General features: G+C 35.8%; 5 protein-coding genes across 6 annotated transcripts; 4 read left to right on the top strand and 1 right to left on the bottom strand.

The window, feature by feature from the left end:
• Positions 1-4,122: 4,122 nt before the first annotated feature.
• Positions 4,123-6,950, top strand: LOC112186948 (xyloglucan glycosyltransferase 4). The gene is made up of 4 exons (XM_024325526.2): positions 4,123-5,054; positions 5,147-5,455; positions 5,548-5,952; positions 6,125-6,950. The coding sequence occupies exons 1-4, from the start codon at positions 4,452-4,454 to the stop codon at positions 6,758-6,760; spliced, it is 1,953 nt and encodes a 650-aa protein (XP_024181294.1). The 5' UTR covers positions 4,123-4,451; the 3' UTR covers positions 6,761-6,950.
• A 441-nt stretch (positions 6,951-7,391) lies between these two features.
• Positions 7,392-9,808, top strand: LOC112186949. Of its 2 annotated transcripts, none has more exons than XM_040513207.1 (9): positions 7,392-7,572; positions 7,955-8,113; positions 8,262-8,324; positions 8,443-8,532; positions 8,674-8,763; positions 8,888-9,016; positions 9,136-9,243; positions 9,435-9,486; positions 9,585-9,808. In XM_040513207.1, the coding sequence occupies exons 1-9, from the start codon at positions 7,474-7,476 to the stop codon at positions 9,614-9,616; spliced, it is 822 nt and encodes a 273-aa protein (XP_040369141.1). In that variant the 5' UTR covers positions 7,392-7,473; the 3' UTR covers positions 9,617-9,808. The 2 variants fall into 2 exon arrangements, with proteins under 2 accessions (XP_040369141.1, XP_024181295.1); XM_024325527.2 differs by having other exon boundaries at positions 7,394-7,572; positions 8,873-9,016.
• A 486-nt stretch (positions 9,809-10,294) lies between these two features.
• Positions 10,295-11,794, top strand: LOC112186950. The gene is made up of 4 exons (XM_024325528.2): positions 10,295-10,676; positions 10,764-10,817; positions 10,927-10,986; positions 11,424-11,794. Exons 1-4 carry the CDS (start codon positions 10,362-10,364, stop codon positions 11,550-11,552), a joined length of 558 nt encoding a protein of 185 aa, XP_024181296.1. The 5' UTR covers positions 10,295-10,361; the 3' UTR covers positions 11,553-11,794.
• A 1,307-nt stretch (positions 11,795-13,101) lies between these two features.
• On the bottom strand, positions 13,102-15,532 carry LOC112189121 (protein EDS1L). Its single transcript, XM_024328391.2, has 3 exons — positions 15,062-15,532; positions 14,087-14,821; positions 13,102-13,962 (listed from the first exon to the last, which is right to left on the bottom strand). The coding sequence occupies exons 1-3, from the start codon at positions 15,401-15,403 to the stop codon at positions 13,234-13,236; spliced, it is 1,806 nt and encodes a 601-aa protein (XP_024184159.1). The 5' UTR covers positions 15,404-15,532; the 3' UTR covers positions 13,102-13,233.
• A 4,182-nt stretch (positions 15,533-19,714) lies between these two features.
• Positions 19,715-24,615, top strand: LOC112183333 (senescence-associated carboxylesterase 101). The gene is made up of 4 exons (XM_024321677.2): positions 19,715-19,871; positions 19,995-20,328; positions 20,502-21,047; positions 23,462-24,615. Exons 1-4 carry the CDS (start codon positions 19,855-19,857, stop codon positions 24,371-24,373), a joined length of 1,809 nt encoding a protein of 602 aa, XP_024177445.1. The 5' UTR covers positions 19,715-19,854; the 3' UTR covers positions 24,374-24,615.
• Positions 24,616-25,127: the final 512 nt, after the last annotated feature.

Raw genomic sequence — 25,127 nt, 5'->3', positions numbered from 1 at the left:
ATTGAAACTATTAAGTTTGACATCCCCCCTTTCCTTTGAAATATGCCCATCACAGAGATCCACAACCCACTAGTCCACTACCGGGGTAACCATAGGCCCGATCAGCCAAAACAAGAATATGACACCCAATACCAATTAACAACGGCTAATAAGGCCCAATATCCAGCATACCAGTCGATACTGATAGAACCACCGCCATGCGATCGATTCCGAATCTGGTGACATTGCAAAAGCTGTAAAATTACATATCTCACTTTTCTTTTTTTATTCGCAAAAGATAGATATCATGTAGAACTAATGATAATTTGAACAATTTTTTATTTTTTTGAATTTTCTTGCCTTTACATTAAAAAAATAAAAATAAAATCCGTTGGAGATTTTGGTATTTTATCAATTAAAATACATTTTATAGATTATGTTTTACTAATAGTGAGACTAAGAAACACGACAATCTGAATAATAATGATATTTGCATGGCCTGGAACGCTGCGATGTGTCATGTGGAATGCAATGACAAACCAAAGCATGATGAATCTTATTATTATTATTATTATTATTATTATTATTATTATTATTTTGTACCATAAGCTTACCATGCATTCGTAGAGTATGAATGTGTTCCAGTTGACGGAACATCGAAACTTTGAATGAAATTTTTTTTTTATGAAGTTTATAGTTTAAAAAGAAAAATTGTTTAAAAATTTATGTTGAGATTTTTGAATTCCATAAATTCGAGAAATGATTGAAAATCATTATTCGAGGGTGAAAATGTTTAATTTGGTCAGAAAATAAGAATATGCAATTTCAGCTAAAAATTGTGTGCTATAGTCCACAATTTTGAGTAGAAATCATGGTCTCAGTCTCCTGGACTATATGATAAATATTTTTTATTTATTTTTTTTTATAGCAAAATTTATCTGATCGAAACTAGAGTTAGAGCATGAACTGTAATTAGTTTATCAACAATTGGAACAAAAGTTAAGTTAGATTTAATGAATAGACTACATTAAAAAACCTGGAGACTCAAAAGTTTGAGGAATTCCAAACTCTTTAGTAGTTAGTACAAATGCTCAGACGATCTCCAGTGAAATATATTATTGATCGATTTTCACAATTGGTTGACTTGAGAACTAGCAGTTCCTAAACTCCTTCTGATCAACATCGCTAGCTATAATTGTAACCGCCATGAACATATATATCTACCTTTCTTAGTATATCATGTACGCTGCAATATACACAATGCTGATGATTTGATCGCTATCATATCATCTGTGACCACTCCATCTCTATATGTATAGTTACCAGATGTAACATTTTTGTCGAATTTGTGGCTGGCTATTTGTCTAGTTGGTCTTTTATAACACATGAAGATAAATAGCATGGCGAAGTAATTCGACCTTGTCGAACTTGTGGATGGCCATCCAGTTGTCTTCTGGTGAGGGCACACAAGCACAGACTCGTATTAATGCCATCTTATTTTTATTATCTAGTTTCTCTATCAACAGTGACGAATCTGAAGCATATGTATATATGTATCAATTACTCGATCTGTCTATGGATGTACATGATACTGATAGATATGTGGCACATGATCTGTATGCAATGGATGGCAGCCAATGAATTCATATGTAGCTTTCATTTTGATGGGAATACTAGAATGTGTGTGACTAACCACATCTATGTGTCAACATATATATATATATATATATATATATATATATATAATTTGTACTCAGTACTCTTAATCCTCAAGTCCTGTGCTATATATTAGTGAAAGTATGGTATATCAACGGAGCAAAATTGTCTTGAGTATATATCATCTACAATTAATACTGTGTTGTATTCGATGAATTGTTGATTAACTTGTATTTTTTATATTAATGATGATGAGCTCGATCACACATTCAACAAATTACCGAAGCTCAGTAGCAATATAGATGGTAATTTTCGTCTTACTGATGATATATCAAGGAATAAGAAGATGGTGCGTATCCCCTTAAATCTCTATGACCTTTTTATAAAAAATATAGTACTGTATGAATGATGACGGATCAGAGACTCAGATCCGATGGATTGTTGGTTAATGGCTAGCTAGCTAGCTAGCTAGTTGTGATTAATATAATCAGCTGGATTAGTCTGCACTTTGAAGCTATTCAGGCCAATGATTAATGGCTCATGCAACGTAAATACAAAATTAGAGGATCGCCCACATGAAGCATACTTACATATGTTCTGAAGTTCAGATCGACGATATATATATATATATATATAAGAAGTCAAGAGATGCAATTAACGTAATGATGTTTTTTATAGAGACCAATCCCAGTTGGCTAGGGTAGCAGCAGCAATACTACCCTAGTTGATTTTGCATAGAACAATTCCAGCCATGTCCAGCTCGCTCACATGGAACAAAATTGTAGTCGATAGTACTGGTGAGTGTGGCTACCAAGCACAAGTGGTGATCACATCGATGTGACTCGATCTGCCGGAAAATATTCCATGTTAGTCTTGACTCTTGAGATCCAAAACCATCCTCTACTGCATCACTGTGGGCTACTATATACATATATCGATCTTCTGGTTTAGGGTTGCAGCGCCCTAGGTAAATCGATCATACATAATTTACCATGACGTACAGTACGTGCGGTAAATAACCGTATGTTTTAACTGAAGCTTTAACAGTTTAACTTCAGCGCCGGCCTAGCTAGCTTCTTGATTAGTTAACTTGACATGACTTCTGACGTGATGCTCCAACGGGTCTATATATACTCCACCGGAAAGAGCCTGCAGTTGTTTTGGCTCACTTGGGACTTTCGGAACTCGGAAGCATGTACATAAGCAATCAAACATGACTAATTTCCTTAATTTCTTTCCATCTCCACCGCTAGTCTAAATAAAAAATAGTTAGTAGATTATATAAGTCGAAGGTTAAGTTGTCTACTCTCCACATCAAAAATTAATTTGCATTCACAGCCATCATGCATCAGAGTTAGGAACAGTTATAATCTTCTGCCTCTACAGGGTCCAAGAATAAGGCAGTAACATGCGCCTTTGTTTGACTTCTCCAACTCGGTGACTTTCTGTATTTGATTTTTCTAAACACGTTTTAGGCCTAACTAGCTCACACAGTTCATGCATGCCTGTTTGACATCCATCAATGGAACGAATACATTAAGCATAGATGTCGAAGTGGGAATCAACAAGAACCGTTCTTGTTGATTAATTAGGTATAATATGAACATCCAGACTCTCTAGAGCCCCCCAATTTTCTAACGTTTACAGATCCCAATTGTGTACTTATATTAATTACTTCGATGGAAAATTTGTGTTTTTGACGATGAAAAATCTTCAAAATAATGTAACGGACATAGACGTATATTTAAATAAAAAATAATTTAGTTGAAATCGATTTGTCCTTAATTAAGACATCGAAGGCCGTATTGGATTTCACCTTATTAATTCAACTCAATCGACAAAATTAGTAGCGCTTGGAGATATAATCATATAATAGGTATAATCACACTTTTTCTCTATGTTTGGTGAATGATTTGGATTCAAATTTGCTCACCACATTTATTTTATGGTGATATCACAATCTTATTAAAACTTGTCATATCATATAGAATAAATTTAATACTTAAAATATAATTTTTTAATAAAACATCATGATTGACTATAATTATATTTCATAACACATGACAGCCTTATATTAGATGGTGTGGTGGTATCACTACCAAAATATTAGTGGTGATCAAATTTGAATCTGAATAATCTAATAAAATTTAGGACAACGAAGGTTTACTTCCAATGGGACAGTAAAAGCGCCGCTGAGCAGGACATAGTCAAGAGTGACGTCTAGAATTAACCATATCTAAATCTGCAGATCTTTTATTCGTAGAATTCCAAAAGAGGAGGAACCGAAGCTTCTGTGCAGGTGTACGTGTCCAAATGAGCAGACAATTAAGAACACTTTTACATGTGCGCGCGGTGGATGATCTGTGACCTGGTTGTTTATTCTTTATATTAAATTTCCTTATCAGTTTTCCAACAACCCAAGACCGTGATGCATGTCAAAACCAGCTGATTGTTCCTGAAGCCCACCTGTTTCCTTTAAACAATTCAAATAACCTGACATTATTACTGTTCCTGGTAATTAACTAGTTACCATATTTGGATGTAATTATGAATTTGATGATGGACCTCCATTTCTCACCACAGCCTTTAAGGAATTCCTATATCCTCCTTTCTGCTCCATTTGTACTTCCAACTGCAGAATATAAGCCTTCAGGTCTGAGTTCATGCTCACACTGATCTCTCTCTAAGAGATCCCAGATTTATTTCAAATGGTTTCTGTCCTCCATAGCATATAATATATATACCCAGTTCAACTTTCAGTTTCAAGATTTGATCTTGGTACAGTATTCTTTTTCTTCATTTGGTTTCTCAAGAAAATGGCTCCAAACAATTCAGTTGCGGTCACAATTGAGAAGCCAAACAACACTTTCTCAAAGACCAAGTCTTTTGAGAAGCAGAAAGCAGCGAGCACCAAGCAATTCACATGGGTTCTTCTTCTCAAAGTCAACAGAATCTTTGCTTGTCTCTCATGGCTTCCAGTGGCATTCAGAAAACGCATTACCTCATCGGACATGAGCGATGAGGAGCCGAGAAATCGAGGGAAGTTGTATAGATTTATTCAAGCGTTTCTTCTTTTGTCAATTGTAGCTTTGGGGGTTGAAGTGATTGCTCATTACAAGAACTGGAATTTGAATCTGGTTCATCACCCTTGGGAGGTTCAGGGTCTGTTGCACTGGTCCTATATGGCTTGGTTGTCTTTCAGAGTCGACTATATTGCTCCTGTGGCTATATTCCTCTCTAAATTCTGCATTGTACTGTTCTTGATTCAATCTCTTGATAGATTGGTTTTGTGTCTTGGATGTTTCTGGATCAAGTTCAAGAAGGTAAAGCCAAGAATTGAGCCAGATGCTTATGATGTTGAAGACCCTTCTAGCTTCCCAATGGTCCTTCTTCAGATTCCCATGTGCAATGAAAGAGAGGTAACAGAACTAATCATCTGTACTTACTGTCATAAAAAGTCCTTTTTGTGTTGGATTCTCATGTTGCTTCCGCTATGTTTAATTTTCTTTAGGTGTACGAACAATCCATTGCGGCCGCGTGCCAGATGGATTGGCCTAGGGACAGACTTTTGATTCAAGTTTTAGACGACTCGGACGATATAGTTCTGCAGAATTTGATCCAAGATGAAATCTCGGCATGGAGTCAGAAAGGCATCAACATAATCTACAGGCATAGATTGATCAGAACAGGGTACAAAGCTGGGAATCTTAAATCTGCCATGGGATGTGAGTATGTCAAAGACTACGAGTTTGTGGCAATTTTTGATGCTGATTTCACACCCAATCCTGATTTCCTTAAACTCACTGTTCCTCATTTCAAGGTGATTGATTGACTGGTTAATATAATATGTCCTCTCTTAATAGTTGAAGTGTTTTCTAATTAGCCACTAACAATCTTTGAACTTTTTAACAGGGAAATCCAGAATTAGGACTAGTCCAGGCTAGGTGGTCCTTTGTGAACAAGGATGAGAATTTACTTACAAGGCTGCAAAACATTAACTTGTGCTTCCATTTTGAAGTGGAGCAGCAAGTTAATGGTGTTTTTCTTAATTTCTTTGGATTCAATGGAACCGCTGGAGTTTGGAGGATTAAGGCTTTGGAAGAATCAGGAGGTTGGCTCGAGAGAACAACAGTTGAAGACATGGACATTGCTGTTCGAGCACACTTGAATGGTTGGAAATTCATCTTCCTCAATGATGTAGAAGCCCTCTGTGAATTACCTGAGTCTTATGAAGCTTATAAGAAGCAGCAGCATCGATGGCATTCGGGTCCAATGCAGCTCTTCAGATTATGCCTTCCAGCTATCTTAACTTCCAAGGTTGGTTTCTCACCTTTCATTTGTGTATTTTGTATATAGACCGTTGGATTATAAATTTATTAAGTAAAAGTGAGTTAATCGATAATATGGATGAATATGCTTGTTCACTCAGGGGTGAACCTAAGAATTGTTCTTATAAGTGTGTAACAATTTCTTAATTACAATTGTGCAGATATCTATATTCAAAAAGGCCAACTTGATATTTCTGTTCTTTCTTTTGAGGAAGCTAATTCTTCCCTTTTACTCATTCACATTGTTCTGTATCATACTTCCATTGACCATGTTCATACCTGAGGCTGAACTCCCACTGTGGGTGATTTGCTATGTGCCCATTTTCATGTCCTTCCTAAACATTCTGCCATCTCCAAAATCTTTCCCTTTCTTAGTCCCATACCTACTCTTTGAGAACACAATGTCTGTGACAAAATTCAATGCCATGGTCTCCGGCCTATTTCAGCTGGGAAGTTCTTACGAGTGGGTGGTGACAAAGAAGACTGGAAGATCGTCCGAATCAGACTTGTTCGCGCTCGCTGAAAGTAAATCCCCAAATGAAGAGAAGATCTCAAGAAGGAACTCCGAATCTGGTTTAGAATTGTTGAGCAAACTCAAGGAACAAGAAGTAGCACCTGCCAAGAAGAAGAAGAAAAATGGGATCTATAGAAAAGAGCTGGCTCTTGCTTTTCTCCTACTCACAGCATCAGCAAGAAGTTTCCTATCAGCTCATGGAGTTCACTTCTATTTCTTGCTTTTCCAAGGCTTGTCCTTTCTTGTTGTAGGCTTGGACTTAATAGGTGAGCAGGTTAGCTAAAAGCTTCAAACAGAGTGCAATTTCCTACAGTTATTCTTTGACAGATATGTTGAACTTTTAAGAGACATATTTCAAGCTCTTTGGTGTTCAAAGTTGGGGATTCAATTACATGTAGACATGGTTACCATTCCCCATTTAATATACAATGTAATGTTAATGATATAAAGATCCAGTTAATTGTATCATGGTATATGTAATGGTATGATGACAAGCTTTATAAGAAAAGTTCAGTTAATTTTTTCATTGCTGTCTGAACTGTTACCGTCAGCCTCTCTCACATAAGAACACCACCACCAAACAAACAAAACCAACAAAAAATTACACCATATATTATGCCAAAAACCGAATTGGATTTTCATGAAAGGCAGCAAAGCACAATCAATGGAGGAGAAGACAAAGAATGCTTTTGTCGTAAGGACTATATCTGAATTATTTGGAGGCTTTCTGGCTGTCATATGCGGTAGCCATGTTACATGTCTCCATTTGGTCATTTGGTGAGCATCTAAATCTGAAAGAATTCAACATTAACCTAAGAATTCAGATATCTCGGCCCATTGGGACTAATCATAGTCCGAGCCCAAATTAGTACTCGGCCCATAATTTCAACAGAGACTCTGTGTTAACTTCAGTCAGAGCGAGTAAAAGTCCAGTCAAGTAGTGCAGTTGAATTCGACTACTGTTGGGTTCTTCAAAGTTTGAGACTTTAAGCTTCAATGGAGGAAGAAAAGGATGCTTTTTATGTTGTTCGAAAGGGAGATGTGGTGGGCATATATAAAAGTTTGAAGGATTGTCAAAACCAAGCCGGTTCCTCGGTAAAGTTTTGATCTTTAAGTCCTTTATAATTTGATTACTGTCATTCTTGATCAATTTTTGATTTCCGATTTGATTTAATTATTGGGTCTTCTTTATTTTGTTGAAATAAACATGCAACTGAAATTTCTTGCTGCATTGTATGGTTGTGGTGTTTATTATGTAAAAACTAATGGTTTTCTGGTGATGGGTATAGAGTGCCTTCGTAATTGTGAGTCTGTAATTGTAAGTATAGTCTCTATTAGGTTGTATAGGTGTTGATCAACGTTGTTAATGAGATGCTGTGCTACTGGAAAATGCTTTAAGATCAAAACTAGTTTTTCGAAGAATTTGATGTTATTTACTTGCTGGAGGATTACATACGAGGCCTGATTTTGTTTTTAGGTATGCAATCCTTCTGTAAGTGTGTTTAAAGGGTATGGTTTGCCTAAGGAGGCCGAGGAGTACCTGGTTTCACACGGGCTTAAGAATGCTTCATATACAATCAGTGCCAGTGACGTGAAAGTTGATCTGTTTGGAAGCCTTGTTGCTTGTCCTTACCAGGTTTGATTTGATGATTTGATGTGTTCAAATTTCTGTTAGGTTCTCTGTTCTTCTCCATGGCATGTGGCATGGAAATAGCTGTAGTATGATGGAAAATCTTCTGTTGGTTACTCATTGTATCATTTGGGTTTTTATTTTGATCTTTCAGCAGCCGGCATCTTCTATGGTGAATTCAGGTGTCGAAGACCCTTCAAAAAGGAGATTTCCAGATGTAAGTTTCATATGCTACACGGAAAATTGCTCTGGCCAGATTGGCATGGAAATCCAGATACCTACAGTTTGGCTTGATTATGGAGTTGATCACTTACTTTATTGGTTTTATTCTGCAGATGGCGCTTTCCTCGGCTTCCAGTTTCTCTCCACATAAGCATTTTAAAGCTGATAGTTGTAGTCAAACTCGAGTAATTTCTTCTACCAGTGTAAGTTGCCTAATGTCACCATCAATAATGTCACAATTTCGTGTTTTATGATCAACACCCTATACCTATATGTCCAGTCTCATTATTATGGTCATGTGAAGGGGATTTCTGAAAATATGCCTTATATATGTCTTCATCCAGCGTTGCACACTTGAGTTTGATGGTGCTTCAAAAGGAAATCCAGGACTATCTGGTGCGGGAGCTGTACTCCGTGCTGAAGACGGGAGTGTTGTATGTGCAGTTCATGAAAAATTGTGAATCTTTTGGATATATATATATATATATATATATATATATATATTGTAAAAATGTATCTCTTTATAACATTGGGTTACTATAGTTGTACCGGCTGCAGGAAGGGGTGGGCATTGCAACAAATAACGTTGCCGAATATCGAGCTGTAATTCTAGGATTGAAGTATGCTCTTGAGAAAGGATATAAGCACATTAGTGTTAAAGGAGACTCTAAACTTGTCTGCTGCCAGGTTTGTATATGTTAAAGCACTTGAGTTTCTGTACTTTCTGCCCTTTGTTACTTGTATGATAATCCACTTTGATGTTTTATTTGTCTATTCTCTTATTTGTCTATTATCTGATATAACAGATTCAGGGGACCTGGAAAACAAAAAATCAGAATATGGCCGACCTGTGCCAAATGGCCAAGCAGCTTAAGGAAAAGTTTACTTCTTTTGAGATCAATCATGTTCTCAGGGTATGTATGGTTGTGTGTTGGAAGAAATTTCTCTATATGACAAGAGTCCAGTTGCAATGGATCAAAACTTGAACTTGTTTTGATGGATGGCACAAGAGTCCATATGAGAATTACGTGGTTTATGTTCATTTGTTCCTGCTACATTCATTCAAATCTCTACGTTCAACTGACATGATCTACTTACTTTGCAGGAGTTCAATGCCGAGGCTGATGTTCAAGCAAACCGAGCAATAAATCTCAGAGGTGAGTGGCTTTCAGTTCAATCAGTTCTCATGCTTTTCATGGTTTATGCTTTGCTCATATTCATTAGAATTGACTGGAGATCTTATATGCTTAAGCAGATGGACAAGTTGAAGTGGAATCGTCGCATTAAGTAGCCAATGAATCAGAAGTGCATAAATATGATTCAGTGTGCTTAACATGTCTATCGTAGTGGTCTTCTTAAGTAGCCAATAACTCCTCCTCACTCTGATCGCTAGGCCTATGTAAAATTTGCACTTATAATTTTGAACCCCAAATTGTAAGTTAATTATTATAAAAGAAATTTCTGTGTTTTATTTTGTCTTGTTTTTTTGTTTGTAGAAACTCATATTAGACACATATCAATTGCCATTTCATTGGACCAAAAAAAATTCATATTAGGCTGTGCCTCTCTCTCTCTCTCCCTCGCCCAGATATCAGCAGGATAATAAAACTAACCAACAACAAATGGCTGCAATTTCAGCCTCACCATTCTCAACTCCGTACTCAATCCCAACACTCACTCATTCCCATTCCCTCTCAATACCTCTTCCTGTCTCCTATCACCACCTTCTATCAAGAAAAGAGGCACCATAGCCCTTCATTCACTTTTCTGTATCTTAATTCTTAAGTTCTTAACCAAAGTCACAACATTGTTAGCCTAAACCCTAAACTCAATTATATATGAATTTTTCACTTTTCTTTTTTCCTCTTTAATTGTAGTCTACACTCTAGTGAGCAAAAGGCCCTAAAGGCCCAAAACCTCCTTCTAGGCCCAGCCCATCTCCTAGTCCATCACCTCTGTGAGATTGTTACACTGGGAACTGATAGATCAGTTGAAGAGAAACAAGGAAAAGGATAGAGCTTACCATAAACAAATGGCTACAATTTCAGTCTCACCATTCTCACCTCTCCACCCAATCCCTACCCTCACTCATTCCCATTCCCATTCCCATTCCCTCTCCATTCCCATTCCTTCTCCCACCGTTTCGTTTCGAAACGTTTCCGGGTCCTTCAAGCTTTTGAGCTCTCTCAGGAACACCACCTCCCGCAGACCCACAATTCTGAGGTCAGCCCAGGAAGAAACGCCTGTTCCGGCCGAAGAACCAGTCCCGGAAGAAGAAGAAGGTAGTGCCGAGCAGCCCGTTTCGGTACCCGTTTCGCCCTCCGACACTCTCACCATGTTTTTTCAGGTACCCCAGCTTGTGGCTTTGCACAAAGTTTGCATCTTTATGATTGAATTTGACTATTTGCTTTTGGGTTTTGCTTGATTTGTGAAGGCTGATGGTACATTGAGTGATGCTGCTGTGCCTGCAGTGACCAAAGCATTAGAGGTACATTTTTGTTTTTAAGGGTTTTTCGCAATTAGGGGATATTGTCATTGCAATTGCAAAGTGTTGGACTTGCATGAATTGATGTTCAATACGTGGATTTTTGGTGTAGGCAACTGAAGGGATTACCAACTTGAAGGTTGAAGTTCATGAGGGTATTGGAGTTGTTGAGGTAAGTGTGGACGACATTATTTGCATTTCTTATAAGTGATGGTTTTTTAGAAATAGAACATAGAAAGAGATAATGTTGATGACCTATTGATTAACTTCTGCAGTAACATATAGGAAAATATATGTAATGCATGATTGATTTACTTAAGCTGTGTTTTACGTACTTTGATCATGTGTTTGGACTACCACTATTTGCATTTCTTATGAATGATTGTCTTTAATAGAAGATAGAAAATTAAAAGATTTTTGATCAACTATTCACATAAAACTTTTGGATTAGACAAGAAAATGTGTTATCGACAATGATTAGTTTCTATTATCTGTTTAAATAGTTGAATTATGTCTTGTAATTTGATCATGGCTTTGGTTTGTTCTAATTTATGTTAAACACCTCCAGGTTTTAATGAGAGGACTAATGACTTTTTCTCTTTTCTCCAGTTGAAAAAGCAGACAACAGTACAAGCTACTGGGGTGGCTTCCAGTTTGGTTGAGGCTATACAGAGTTCAGGGTTTAAGCTACAAACGTTGAATTTGAGTTTCGAGGAAGAAGAGGAAATTGCTGTATAGAACTTGTATGCTTGTCTACTAGTATATACACATTTCAACCGAGATTAGAATGAAAAATGTATCATTGAAGCTCTGTTGCCATCGAGTCATTGTTTGTAGTTAGTGAGGGGCAAAGTTTTCTAATAGTGTGATAGGCTGCCATTTCCAATTCTTGGTGAAGTTGTGTCTGAGACAAAGTGGATGAACAATATCACTCCTTGAACTTGAGATATACAGTATGTGATGGTATTTCCTTTTCAATTTGCCTATTTTTCTCGCTTTTACGTTAACGGACTTGCTATTGGTTTTTCTTTACATATTGTGTTGTATTTGATGTGCTTTATTGTTTTGTCTTCATTGACTTTGGTCATTGATGATGCAGAAGGCATCGTTGTAAATGAGTGGTTCGTTATGGTCTAACTGCATTGCTGTCTCTTCGTAGTTGTACGTCTTTAGATTTGGTTTCAAGTCAGAGGTCCAGTTTCATTTATCTTACTTGTGAAATCACAATTATCTTACTGTTGTTGATGTTATTGTTGACAAGTTTAGCAATCAATATTCTCATTTAAGTGCTGAAATTATTGTATCGGACCTCCCCATTTGTACTACAAATGGAGACGATCTGTGTCCTCTTATGTTATGGTGTATAGGATTTTCATTTGGAGCTTCAAATGGGGTAAGATTTGTGCAGATTGGCTTTAGCCTTCTAAAAGTTGACATGGATGGCATTTTTGTTGTAGTTGCTTGAAACTTGCTTTGCATTTTCAGGTTTTGTTCTATGTATTGTTCTATACTGCTAATGAATAGTAGATGAAGGTGGAAAGTTGCACTCTGTGAACAGGAGTTGATAGATAAATTAAATTGTTTGCTGCACCTTATCAATTCTAGCTATGCACGAGTCAAATTAGTTTCATTGTTGTTTTATCTACCGAGTTCTATTGCCAGTTGGGTAGGATTCGTTGCTCATCTTGCTGTTGTCATGCTTGATTCATGTGTAGCTTTGCTAACTGAGTCTCCTTTTAAGGTATGAAGGTCTTTTTTTGCTTCTGTAACCTTGCATTTATAGTACTGGTTATCCATTGCCTCTTAACCAGTTTCCCTAAAAGAATATAAAGTTGGAATACAGAAAAGAAAAGTGAAAGATTTGAATTGTAAAAAAAACAAGGGTAAGACTTGAGGCTGTATCTCTGAGATTAATGACTAGGTCACTTGAAGGTCCTTGTGTGTTTCATTGAGTCTTGCTGTTTCTATGATAGCGTAGTCTTGGTTTAAACAGGAATGAGATTTTCTGATGACCCTATGAGAAGATAGAAGAGATCACTGGCATCTCTTGATGGATAGACGTTTATAGAGTAGCATGCCTCCTATAAAAAGAGAAGGAAGGATTTAAATCATTAATAAGGATCCTTGTTTAGGATTTAAAGTAATTGGGGCTGTGTTTGATATACGATTGTTGGCGACCATCTAGTAGAAGTCTGCGGTTCATGTGGTGATTTTAAAGGACAATCAGCAGGCTAGTAACCTAATTACTTTCCTTTCCAAGGTGTTCCTACTTTCATATATGCACATCTTGTCCAATATTCGTCAATTTGATTTAAAAATAAAAGCAAATTACAAGGAGGCACAACATGAAAGGAGAACACGCAAACAAAACCAAACACCAACTACAGCGGAAACAAACGCCCCCATCCTCGGGCACAAATTAGGAAACTGACAACTTGGTAAACTTGGTCATCAATGTGTGAATGGATTCCTGTTGGAGTTTCAGACGGCCGAGTTCCTCCCACAATTTGAGAAAGGTAGAGTCTTCCAAGAACACATCCTTACCTGCTACACCCTGCTCAACCCATTTAGCTATTCTTTCCTGCAATTCTTTAGCCCTTGTCTCATTAACTTCACCATCATTACTAGCTAGTTTGAGCAACTCCTCCACCTCTGCCCAAAAGCAAGATTCTCCACAGGCACCACTCTCCCAACCTTTCTTCTTTTCAAGCCATCTCTGTGGGTATCTATAGCGCCTTGGCCTTCCCTTAATCATATAGGCTCCAGAGTCTTCGTTCTTTGCGTGTCTGTAGTAGTTGGCAATATCAAGGGGCTCAACAAGGCGCCGGAACTTGGTTCCTAGTTCTATCCAACTATCTTCACCTTCGAACTCATCAGGAAGACAGTACCCCTTCAACATTTCGATGATCTCATCCCATATACCTGCCAGCTCCAGCCTGCTCACATTGGCAGCAAAGTCTCTCTCTTCATTCTGTTTCTTGAAGGCATCGTAATATCCCACTTTCTGCGCATTGAAGGTTCTGTACTCTTCTAGTACTTTCATTTCCTTTTCCATTGTTGCCTTCTTTCCTATAATCTGCTGTTGGTTTTCTTGTTTTTGTTTCTCTAACGCTCCCGCTGCACGAAGGCACAATCTACCTCTTGCATTCTGCAATCCCATAGACAGTATATTAGAACACTTTTGCAACAGAAAGTTGAAGTACAATTAGAAGAATGATGTCTTCAAAGCACAGAACAATAAGAATTGAAAAGCGAATTAGAAATAAAATTACCTGGGCAAGGTCATCCAAGGCACTACCATCTGAGGCTGGGGGGAGCTTTTCCAAACGATCAACATAAACCACATTCTCTTCCAAGCTCCTTTCTAATTCAGTTGCATAGTCCAAGTGCGCGTTTATGCAGCTCCTGATTATTTCGTTTTTATGGCTTACCTGACAAGAGAAGAAAAGGAGCTGCAGCACAGCTTCAGGGTTGTCCAAGTGAACCAGCTTCCCAGTCCCAGTGCAGAAAATGTAAGTCCCAGAAGGTCTATAAGGGCTTGGTTTGGTGAAGTTTGTGATGGTCTCGAGCAGCGAATAATCAGTATTCCTCTTCAGTTTCTCAGCAGCATGGCTTGCGAGAAAAGAGGTGCTTCTCATTACTTTTTCATAAAAGTCCGGGGCAATTGACTCGAGTTGATCATGGTGACCATTTGCGGTGTAGTAACGGAGAACATGCTCTAATTCTTGCTGAATGGATGAGCGAGGAGCAAGCAATATCCGAGGAACAATGTCATATCTCTTGACAAAATGTATGAAGTGTTTAGACCATTTCTCTCTCTTAAGAGCATGAGAAACAATGTAGTCGCCAACAAGCGGAGCTCCAAAAGTCACACATTTGGCTGTTCCAGTGTTTGCTTCCGAACTCTGTCGTTCTAAGAACCAGATTGTAGCAAGCACAGCAACTGCGCCACCAGAAGAATGCCCTGTAAATATTATCGGCTTCTTCCCGTCCACGGCCGATGTCACCTGAGAAAACCACATGACAGGGTATACTATGAGAGTCTAATCTTAATTCTTTATGACTCTACAGCTGCAAATAAGGGCTCTAATCATTTGCAATGAACTCGGTAGAATAATAAATATGTTCTTTCTTTAATGAAATGATGAACTACTTGATTTGTGTGACCCACTTTCTCAAATCCAGTTTCTAACATAAATATGTGCTAAATGGGATTCATGAGTATAAGCAACTTGATGATAACATACCTTTTCTACAAACTCGGAGCCCTTCGATACAAGTTCAAACCTTTTCAGAAAAGCTTGGTTGACAATTGCAACATCGTCATTACCTATACTTCTCATAGAAGGAAAAGCTTTTTTGGACCAATCTTTACTATCGATCCTTGTTTCTCCAAAAGCTTGGTCGCCGGAAAACCACTCTTTGACCATCCATGAACCGGTGAAGACGATGAACACCGCATCCGATGAGCTATTGTCAACATGAAACAGGAGCTCATTATAGAATCGATAACTCAATGAAAGGGTGCAACTTTTCTTGATGAGCTCCTCGCTGATTCCTATTTTCTTTCCAAGTGTTCCACTATCCATTTTTCTGAATTCTTTGTAATAATTTGTAACTTCTGCTTGGTTTAGACTCTCTGGTTTGATCGATTTATAGAAGCTTGAGAATGGTGGGTGGGATGGTAAATTATGAGAACACCCCTAGACTTTTGCTTTGTTTTGGGTATATGATCGTATGAATGAAGACCCTTATTATCATTATACCAAGTATAGTGCTTTACCCCAGAGTGGACTGACTTGTTTTTGCTTTTTTTTTTTTTTTAATGCAGAAAAAACAACATCAATCAAACTACATGAAATCTCTCGGAACGCTCCTCTCCTGTTTTTACTTAACCCTGAAGTCTATTACTATTTCTGCGGAGTCCATCTATTATCAACTTTTAATTTATTTTGTTTTCTCCTTTTTTTTTTGGACGAAATTTATTTTGTTTCCTTTATTAACAATTTTTTTTAGAGTGTTTCTATTGGGACCTTCAAATTTGCTAACTTCACCTCACTCTATTATGAATTATTAAATGACATATATAACCTACTATAAAATGACTATTAGGAACAACAACTATATCAAAAAAATTGTTATATTTATTTTTTCTAGACTTTCCAATTTAATAATATTAGATTGCATTCTTTATTATTTTCCTTATCTATTTTCATTTTTCAATTTCACTACATACTCATTAAAACATTCATATATTTAATAAGAATTAAAACTATGATTCAGATCATGTGACATAAAAATGTATGATATACATGTAGAACGCATATCGGTCAAGGAGAACAAAATAAATTGTATTATGACCTAAATCTAAGTCTATCTATTATAGTTGCAAAAAAAAAAAAAAAACTAGCAATTAAAAAAATATTTAAATAATTTATCATGAGGTACATAAAATAGAGAAAAGAAATTAACATTAAGAAAAAAATGCTTAATCTTCATTTTTTTTTTGCACTGCTAAAAGAGAAAAAGTTATAAAAAAAAATCACATCATGGTTCATGTTATTTTCTTGTTATTAATTTTTAAAACTCAATACATTGTATTTAATTTTTTTTTATTGGATAAGCGATTCATGTTGTCTGACTAAGGAATAGAGATGTAATTAAGATTTATAGAGTAATTAAATCATTAAAGTGACTAAGTTTTTTATTATAAAGATATTTGTTTGTTTGCAAATAATTATATGAGTAAGGTTATTTGAGGAACTTTAGTGAGGTTTAATGAGTAAATTTAATATTCAAAAATTTGATAGGAGGTGTAAAAAGCATAGGAGGTCAAGTGAGTAAATTTAGAGGTTCTAATAGAAAAACTTTTTTTTTTATTAACAATTTATTTTGTTTTATTTATTAACAATTTATTTATGTATTTATTTGGTATTAATTTAGGAATTTAGCCAGGAAAAATACAAGCAGTGTTTTAAATTTTGTATACTCTATAATACTTGAAGAGTCCAATCAAAACTTGTCTCATCTAGATCGGGCGGCAATTTTCTCTCCTCCGCCCTCAGTCCTGCCCTCGTCCCAAACTTGCTATAAACAAACAAGCAATAATTCAGACTACCCAGCAGATCAAGTAACCCAAATTGGAGTTGAAGAAGACGAATCGGCTTATAGACCCAGATCGATCAACCCATATTATATTCTCTAGTAGATCTCAGGCAAACTTGAAGCAAGTGAATGATCACCTTCATCTGAGATGAATAAATGGCAGAAAGATTAGAATTTATTATCAAATCCCAACACACACATATATGTATGTATATATCAAGTCTGAGTTTATGTGATTTTAATACCTGTTGATGGGGGAGATGGTAGCCAGATATATATTGCTTCTTGAACGAGATTGATGAAGGAGATAAAGTCTGAGAGTTGAAAGAATGAGAAGAAGAGTACTTCTTATACAGTACTGGAGAATGGAGAAGATGGCTTCACGTCTAAAATAGTTTTTTGTTTTGGATTGAAGTCTTAAAAAGTTAATGGGATAAGGAGTGAATAACTGAATTTTTTTTTTTTTGGGAAATAGATAACATTGAATAACTTTATTTATTTTTTAGGATAAATGTGTATATTGAATGGAATAATTAAAAATGGTGGAGAAAAAAATAAAGAAAAGAAAAAGTTAAATATAAAGTGGTATTTAAATATAAAGTTAAATATATATATATATATAAAGTGGTATTTAAATATAAAGTTAAATATATACACACACACGTAGTCATTCACGAATGAATGACCACTAAAACCAACTATAGTTCATACGCATTAAAACCAAGAAATTCATTTTATACTTAAATTCATTTTTTTACCTATGAGCCGTAACCCTATGAACTGTAGTCGATCGAGTTCATATTATTTCAAACAAATCTTTATTTTCGAAAGCGATTTACAATTATCAATCAATTTCGACAATTAATTAACTCGGTTTGTAAATTCATAAATGAACCACGTGAGATTTACTCACCTCAAAATCCTGCTGCGTCTTCTCTACCAGTCAAGATAAATTACCGGACGTACTGTCAATCACTTAAAGCAAGTACAACCTCAATTCAGCACACGAATTATCAAAAACCATTTAATTCCGAAACACACTAAAAATCCGAAAGTGACGCCAATCGAGGCGAAACTTCATCCAAGACCACCCGAGGTGTCCGGAATATTTATACGAACAATATATCAAAATTACAAGTCGATTGGACGGCCGAATCCTCACGGATCAAAAACCGAAACGAATCGAAAACCCTAAAAATCATAACTTGCTCATACAATTTCCAAAAATTACAAACTATATATCGAAATGCTCGTATCGATGAGTAGATCGCAACGAGGGGCAGAAAACTTCCCTTGAGGTGGCCGGAGGCCGCCAGAAAATACCACCACGAAATCGTATCAACGAACACTTTAATAATTCCCGAAGCATTTAGGAATTAATAATGAATTTTCGGGGTATTACACATCAAACAGGGACTGGTTTTTCAGCTCAAGCAGTCAAGCTTTTGTTGGGCTTTGAAATTTCTTGATGCTTTCTTTAGCTTCTGATTATGTTGTGATTATTTTTCATTTAAAGATTTGCATTTTGTGTTGCAGATTGGAGAATTTTTTTAGAGTTTTGGTGATAGTGTCTAGGTTTATGCAAAAAAAAAAAAAAAAAAAGTGGTTGTTCTAATTAGCCTAGACAAGTCTCAAATCTTGGATCCGCCACTGGTTTTGTGACAAAAGTCGTTCTAGCGAAAAATAACAAACATAGAATAATTTATATGTAAAGTAATGGTGATTTGCGTATGAACGTGTATGCGGAGACGTTAACTTATTAGAGAAAGCGATACGGACAGGGAAAGCATCTTGTATCTAGCTTAAGGTCTTCCTGGGATGCTTTCATGAAATTTCGTGGTTTCAGACACAGAACAATAAAGACTAGTTGCTGTTGACGTGCTTGACGAAGACGAAGACTTCCTATGCTTCGTACATTTCAGTAGGTTTCATGGAGTCGCTGGTTTAGGCAAATGATTTAACTATATTCTGCTGTCACTCTTGAGCATACGCCAGAAAGCATGAAGATGACCATAAAAAACCGGTACGCGATTGTCCATTGATGCTATTTTTTTTTGTTTTGTTTTTTTTTCAAACTGTAATGAATAACTTGCTACTCATAACATGATCAGTAGTGGAGCTCAACCTTCAAACCAACCAGCCACAATCAGATGGCAAGCTCCTTCAAAGCTCTTCTCATTTCTTCTGATAATTGGTCTTTGGTTTGCTATCTGCCAGCTTAAGAGCAAGGGATTTTCCAAGTGTTCCCCAAAGGTTGTACAAATTGGATGGAAATTTTGGCACACTTCAATACGAGTCGATTAATTAGTTTAACCAGTTTTCTTCTTTATAGATCATTGATCGTTCTGTTACTAAATTTAATTTGTGGTCAGGAAAATGTAGTCTTAAGTACCAAAACCACCTGGATTTTTAACTGCTAAGACAATTAAATTGGTTTTTGAAGAAGCAATTGCTAAGTGCTTCATCAGAAAGTGCTTACCTAATAAGTCTCTGAATTTAAGTAAAGAATATTGTTTTTTGACAAAAGTGGTTGCAGCTAATATGAATAAAAGCACTTCTAATAAGCACTGTGCGGATCCTTAATCATCACTTTGCTGAATTCAACTAGTAAAGCAATGGTGATTTCCGTAGGAACAGAAAAAGATTACGCGGGACTTTAAAACGTTAACTTATTAGAGAGAGAGAGACAGGGAAAGCATCTTGTCTCTGGCTAAGGCCTTCCTAGAAGCTTTCACGAAGTTTACACAAAATATTAAAAATTACTCGTTGATGTTGATGTTGACATTGGTTGACGAAGACGAAGAAGAAGACTTCGTATGCTTTTTACATTACGGTAAATTTTATGGGGTCACTAGTTCTTGTTGTGGTAAATGAGCCATCACTCTATATATGATGCTCCTGCTATGGTTCTAAGCACATCTGAGAAAGCTTGAAAATGACCATCCAGAACATGTAAGTAAACTCCATTGATGCTGATTTTGTTTATGTATTTATGTTCTTCAACCTAGTTTTCTTGATTGTTCATCATATCTTAATTACTCTGTATCGTGCTTTGTTTTTTGTAATTGATGGCAGATTTAGCAGCGGGTTAGAATTGGCAAATTCATTGGTGAACTCTGATCCTTTACAGCAGGCATGGAATGCAATTGAGAACCATCCAGAGCAAACATCATTGTACAATGTGACTAAACTGCCAGAGTCAAATTGTACCATCATAAGTTTCAAAGCTCCGGCATCCATGTGTTCTCAGATTCAGGGGAAACAAAGCTTGGTTAATTCATCAACGGATTCAACTCTAAAGAAATTTGAATTTTTGTGCAACAAAAAGAACCCAAGTTTCTCTGTCAATGAAGCAGCAGTCAGCCTCTTTAGCCAGCAGTTTGATCAGCTGGATCTTCTGAAAACCCAGGTGCGTACCAAGTCTAACTAGGTGGTGCAGTTTATATGCGCAAAACCACAAATACAGGATGTCATATCTGTATTTTGGAAATAGCATGAACTTTTCCATTGTTGATGAAATGCTTCTTCCTTTTCCATTATCTATGTGACTAGCTTGTTGGTAACTTTGCATTCATGTTTCAGCTGGTACAGATTAGCAAGACTAAACCGACTAAACCCACTGAGCCCACTCCATCAATAATAGTCACTGGACACTGTTTGGGAGGCTGTGCGGCTATGCTCTTCTCCTTTTGGTTGTTAAAAAGCCTGGACTCATCAAAAAGCAAACGCCTCCTTTGCATTACTTTCGGTTCACCCCTCCTCGGGGATGAACAACTCCGACAATGTGTATCCAAATTCTCCACATGGAATTACTGCTTCTTGCATGTTGTATCTAACAAAGATCCTACACCTAAATTGTTTCAACCCCCAGGTCCTAGTGGTGTTTATAAGCCTTTTGGAACATTCCTACTATGCTCTGCTTCGGGTTGTGCTTGCTTTGAGGACCCAGATTTCATTTTGGGACAGTTGGTGGCATACGACTCTCAAAGTCCTGATTATGGACAAATTTTGGAAGATTTCAAGCTTAGGGCGTTTTGTAACAACAGTTTCAAGTTTGAAGGCGAAATAGATCCACTTCAAGCTAGCATTAAAACACAACTGCTAGCAATTGGTGTTCTCCTTCCCCAGGTAGCAAAAAGTTTCAATATATTTTAATTTTCATGCTTAAATTTTAAATACACACTCCTAATCACTTAATACACATTCCTATTATTTTATATTGCAAATTAAATTTTGTAGGTAGGTTAAATGACAAAAATAGACATCTATGCATTAGAATACAAAAAAATAGTCATATTTTCCTTATATATATATTATTCTATTTATGTATAAATAGTTAGATAAACACAACAAATTTCTATACATGGCCTCCTAATTTAATACAAGAATAAAGTTAAAAACAATCTAATTTAATTTTTCTTAAATAAATTGTAATTAAGTGAGGTTCGAAACCATAATAATTAGAATTTCAAAATCAATGGCATTAAATGTTTTTAAAACGGATCACTTTACTCCCATTTTTTAGTTAATTTCCTCTTTTTTTTCTTAAGAGATATGATTAATCTATTTATTTTCTAATATAAAACATTACGGGTGAAAAAACTTTGTAATTGTTAATTTGTTTGGCCCCTCTAATGACAACTTTGTAGTTCCGCCATTGTGGAGAAACTACTGATATAGTTTTGGTCAAATGTTCAACTCAGAATTTTATACTTGATCAATATGGTGTTTGGTGGATAAGAACTCAAATAATACAAAATCTATTTATATGCATCTATTTAAAGGGAACAATAATGAATCTTTATGGATTTCTCAATCACTAACACAAGTAATCAATATGGTTATTTACAAAACATCAATTAATATACTAAAATATACTAATCATATTAAATAGCAGCCTTAATATAGTCAAATAATATGATATTTCATGATTTTTGAGATTAAAGATATATATATATATATATATTTTTTTTTTTTGACATGGAGGTTAAAGATATTTTAGATACTTTGGGTTGTGTATTTAGTAAAATATTAGAATGAGAAATTAAATGGATGGTGTATTCAGTATGGAGTGTGTATTAAGTAATTTAGGGTGTGTATTTAAAACTTCTCTTATAATACACATGTCAGCTACCAAATATTAGTATTCTCATTTTTGTTGGTTAGGGCTGTTATGGAACAAACTCCAAATATGATTTACCTTGTTGATAGAAATAGAAAAACTTAGGTGGCGTTCGGTAACGTTTTCAAGTCATCTTTTTCATTTTATAAAATGAAAATTGCTTGAAAATGCGTTCGTTGGTCTGTTTTCAAAAATGCAGAAAATAATTTTTGAAAATAATTTTTTATTTTACTCGTAAAACAGGAAAACGACAAATAGACGTTTTCACTTTTTCATTCTCATATTTTAGAAAACACGGAGATATATTTTCCAAAACAAAGAAAAAAAAGTATGTTCTCTCTTCTTCCATATTCTCACGTCGCTATCTTCTTCTCAGGTCTCTCTCTCATCTCTAGTCGCAATCTTCTCTCGTTTTTGAAATTTGTTTTCAGAATAAGCTATCGGACACATTTTCGGATCTCAAAAATCCAATCTTGTTTTCTCGTTTTTATTTTCAAAATCTGTTTTTGAAAAATCATTTTTAAAAACGTTACCGGACAAGCCCTTAGTTTTTCCTACGAGGTATTTTTTTTGAGTGTTTCTATTTGGACCTCCAAACCTGCTCAGTTGACCTCACTCTATTATGAATTATTAAATGACATATATAACCTCTTATAAAATGACTATTAAGGACAATAATTATACCCAAAAAAATATTATATTTAATTTCTCTAGACTTTCCAATTCAATAATATTATATTGCATTCTTTATTATTTTCCTTATCTATTTTCATTTTTCAATTTCACTACATACTCAATTACTCATTAAAGCATTTATATATATTTAATAAGAATTAAAACTATAATCAAGATCATATGACATAAAAATTCCTATCATCATATATGTTGAACGCATATTGGTGAAGGATAACAAAAGAAATCATTTTATGACCTAAATCCAACTGATATTTACAAAAAAAAAAAAGAGCTAGTAGTAAAAAAAATCTAAAAAAAAAACTATTAAATAATTAATCATGAGGTACAGAAAATAGAGAAAATAATTAAACATTAAGAAAAATTACTCTTCATTTTTTTTTTGGCACATATACAAGGAAAAAAAACAATTCTTTTTTATTAGAAATTAATTTTTAAAGCCCAATACCTTGTGTTTGAGTTTCTTTTTTATTAGATAAGAGATTTATGTAATGTGGTTAAGGAATGACTATGTAATTAATAGTTTGTTTGCAAATTATATGAGTGAGGTTATTTCAGGAACTTAAGTGAGGTTTAGTGAGTAAATTTAGTATTTGAAAATTTGATAGGAGGTGTAAAAAGCAAGGAGGTCAAGTGAGTAAATTTGGAGGTTCGAATAGAAAAACTCTTTTTTTTTTCTTTTATTTCTCCAGTAACAGCAAATTTTCTAATATAGTCATTTCAACAGCAAGAACCAAGTATGGAGATCAAAAAACTGATTGGAGAGATGAAATCAAAACATGAAAGGAAAGTAATAACTCAAAAGAAGAAGGTTTCGGATTCAGACAAGAAATTGAATGAAATGAAAATGAATATGGCCAAATTGGAGTGGTACAAGAAAGACTCCAAACAGAAGAACATTGGATACTATGACATGTACAAAAAGCAGGGGAATCCTAGTGATATTAATGCTAATGAGTATAAAAAGAAGCTGATGAATTACTGGGAGGACTCCGTTGCAGAAGTAGAAGATGCGCCCCAGATGGAAGGAGGTCATTTTCGAGTTCGTTGGCTTTATGGAGGCACAAACTACAGAAGGATGATCGAGCCACTTCACATTGCAGAATACTACAAGGATAGTGGGACAGATTACATAACTGGTGGTAAAAGGCCTAAACAGTTCATTCTATTGGAGCAATGGCACATGAAGAAGCAAGAGGAAGATAAGAAGAAAGAGGAGAAGAAAAAACAAGAAGAAGAAAAGAAGAAGCAGGAACAAGAGCAGGAGCAGAAGCCTCAAGCTAGCCCAAGCAATAAGAAAAGAGAGATGGTGTCTGCTATCTTAACTGAGGATTCTTGTTTTTGGGCACATGTTGAGGAGGCCATCATCTTATGCAATCTGCTGAAGAATGGAGGATCAACTACTGACGCAGAGAAAGTAGCATACGAGGGAAAGTTGAAAGAGTTTGAGGCTTATGTGTGGGATACCCTCAAGAATTATGCAGTGTCATCTGAGATCTTCTTGGGGGAAAGCAGTTTTATGCGTTGGTGGAAAGAGTATAAGGGAGTAACTGCAGACCTCTCGGGCACATTACTTGGCCAATTCATGGTGGCTCGTACTTACCTGAAGTACGGGGTTGAGGACCTGGTGTTCGCCTGATTGGCTAATTCACAGTTTGATGAATATTTCTTTGCTTGTATTTGTTTCATCTCAGGGCTACTTTTGTTTTTTTGTTTTTTAGAATCGGCTATTTGTCTTTGGTGGTTCAATAAACTCTGTTGTAAATGCACTGGAGACTGTCAATAGCCCTTTTGTGGGAGAAGATTGGTTTTGCTGTATTCCTTATTTCCTTTGTGTAGTCAATAATTTTATCTGATCTTGTTTTGTGCCACTAGGCTCGACTATTTGTGTCACAGATTGTCTTGGTTTTCAGTTTTGATTTGAGTTTTCACCTATTTGCTTCAAGACCAGAAGTAACAATGTAATGGTAATAACAGAAACTAATCTAGATGGACATTTCTATCTAGCAGCAAACTTATTGGCCTTGTATTTTGGAGTGCATTCTTCATCCTCCAACCAGCAAAGTCATCCTTCCTTGCCAAGATCCAATAAGTAAAGTCAGTAGCAACCTGGAAGATTTCTGGGATCATTTCCTCAAGCCTCTGGAGTGTATTACATATGTTTAGAGGAGCAAAGAGACTCTTCAAGAATGTCATAAACAAGTTCACGATTTAGAGAAGTCATTAATTAGTTCAAATGGAGAGGTCAAGTAACCATTGCATGCGGCAATGTTAATTCAGGGGTAAAATTGGTCATCCTCATTGCACCACTTTTGGTGCACTACTTTTGTCCAAGTCCATGCAACTTGTCAAAGTTGAACTAAAAACACCAAATTACTCCTCAAATTACAGGT

This window comes from Rosa chinensis, chromosome 2 (genome assembly GCF_002994745.2).
Source record: "Rosa chinensis cultivar Old Blush chromosome 2, RchiOBHm-V2, whole genome shotgun sequence".
In the NCBI taxonomy this organism is placed as follows: Eukaryota; Viridiplantae; Streptophyta; class Magnoliopsida; order Rosales; family Rosaceae; genus Rosa; species Rosa chinensis.
Note: the sequence above shows the minus strand (reverse complement) of the source record. Positions and strands in the feature narration are given on the sequence as shown.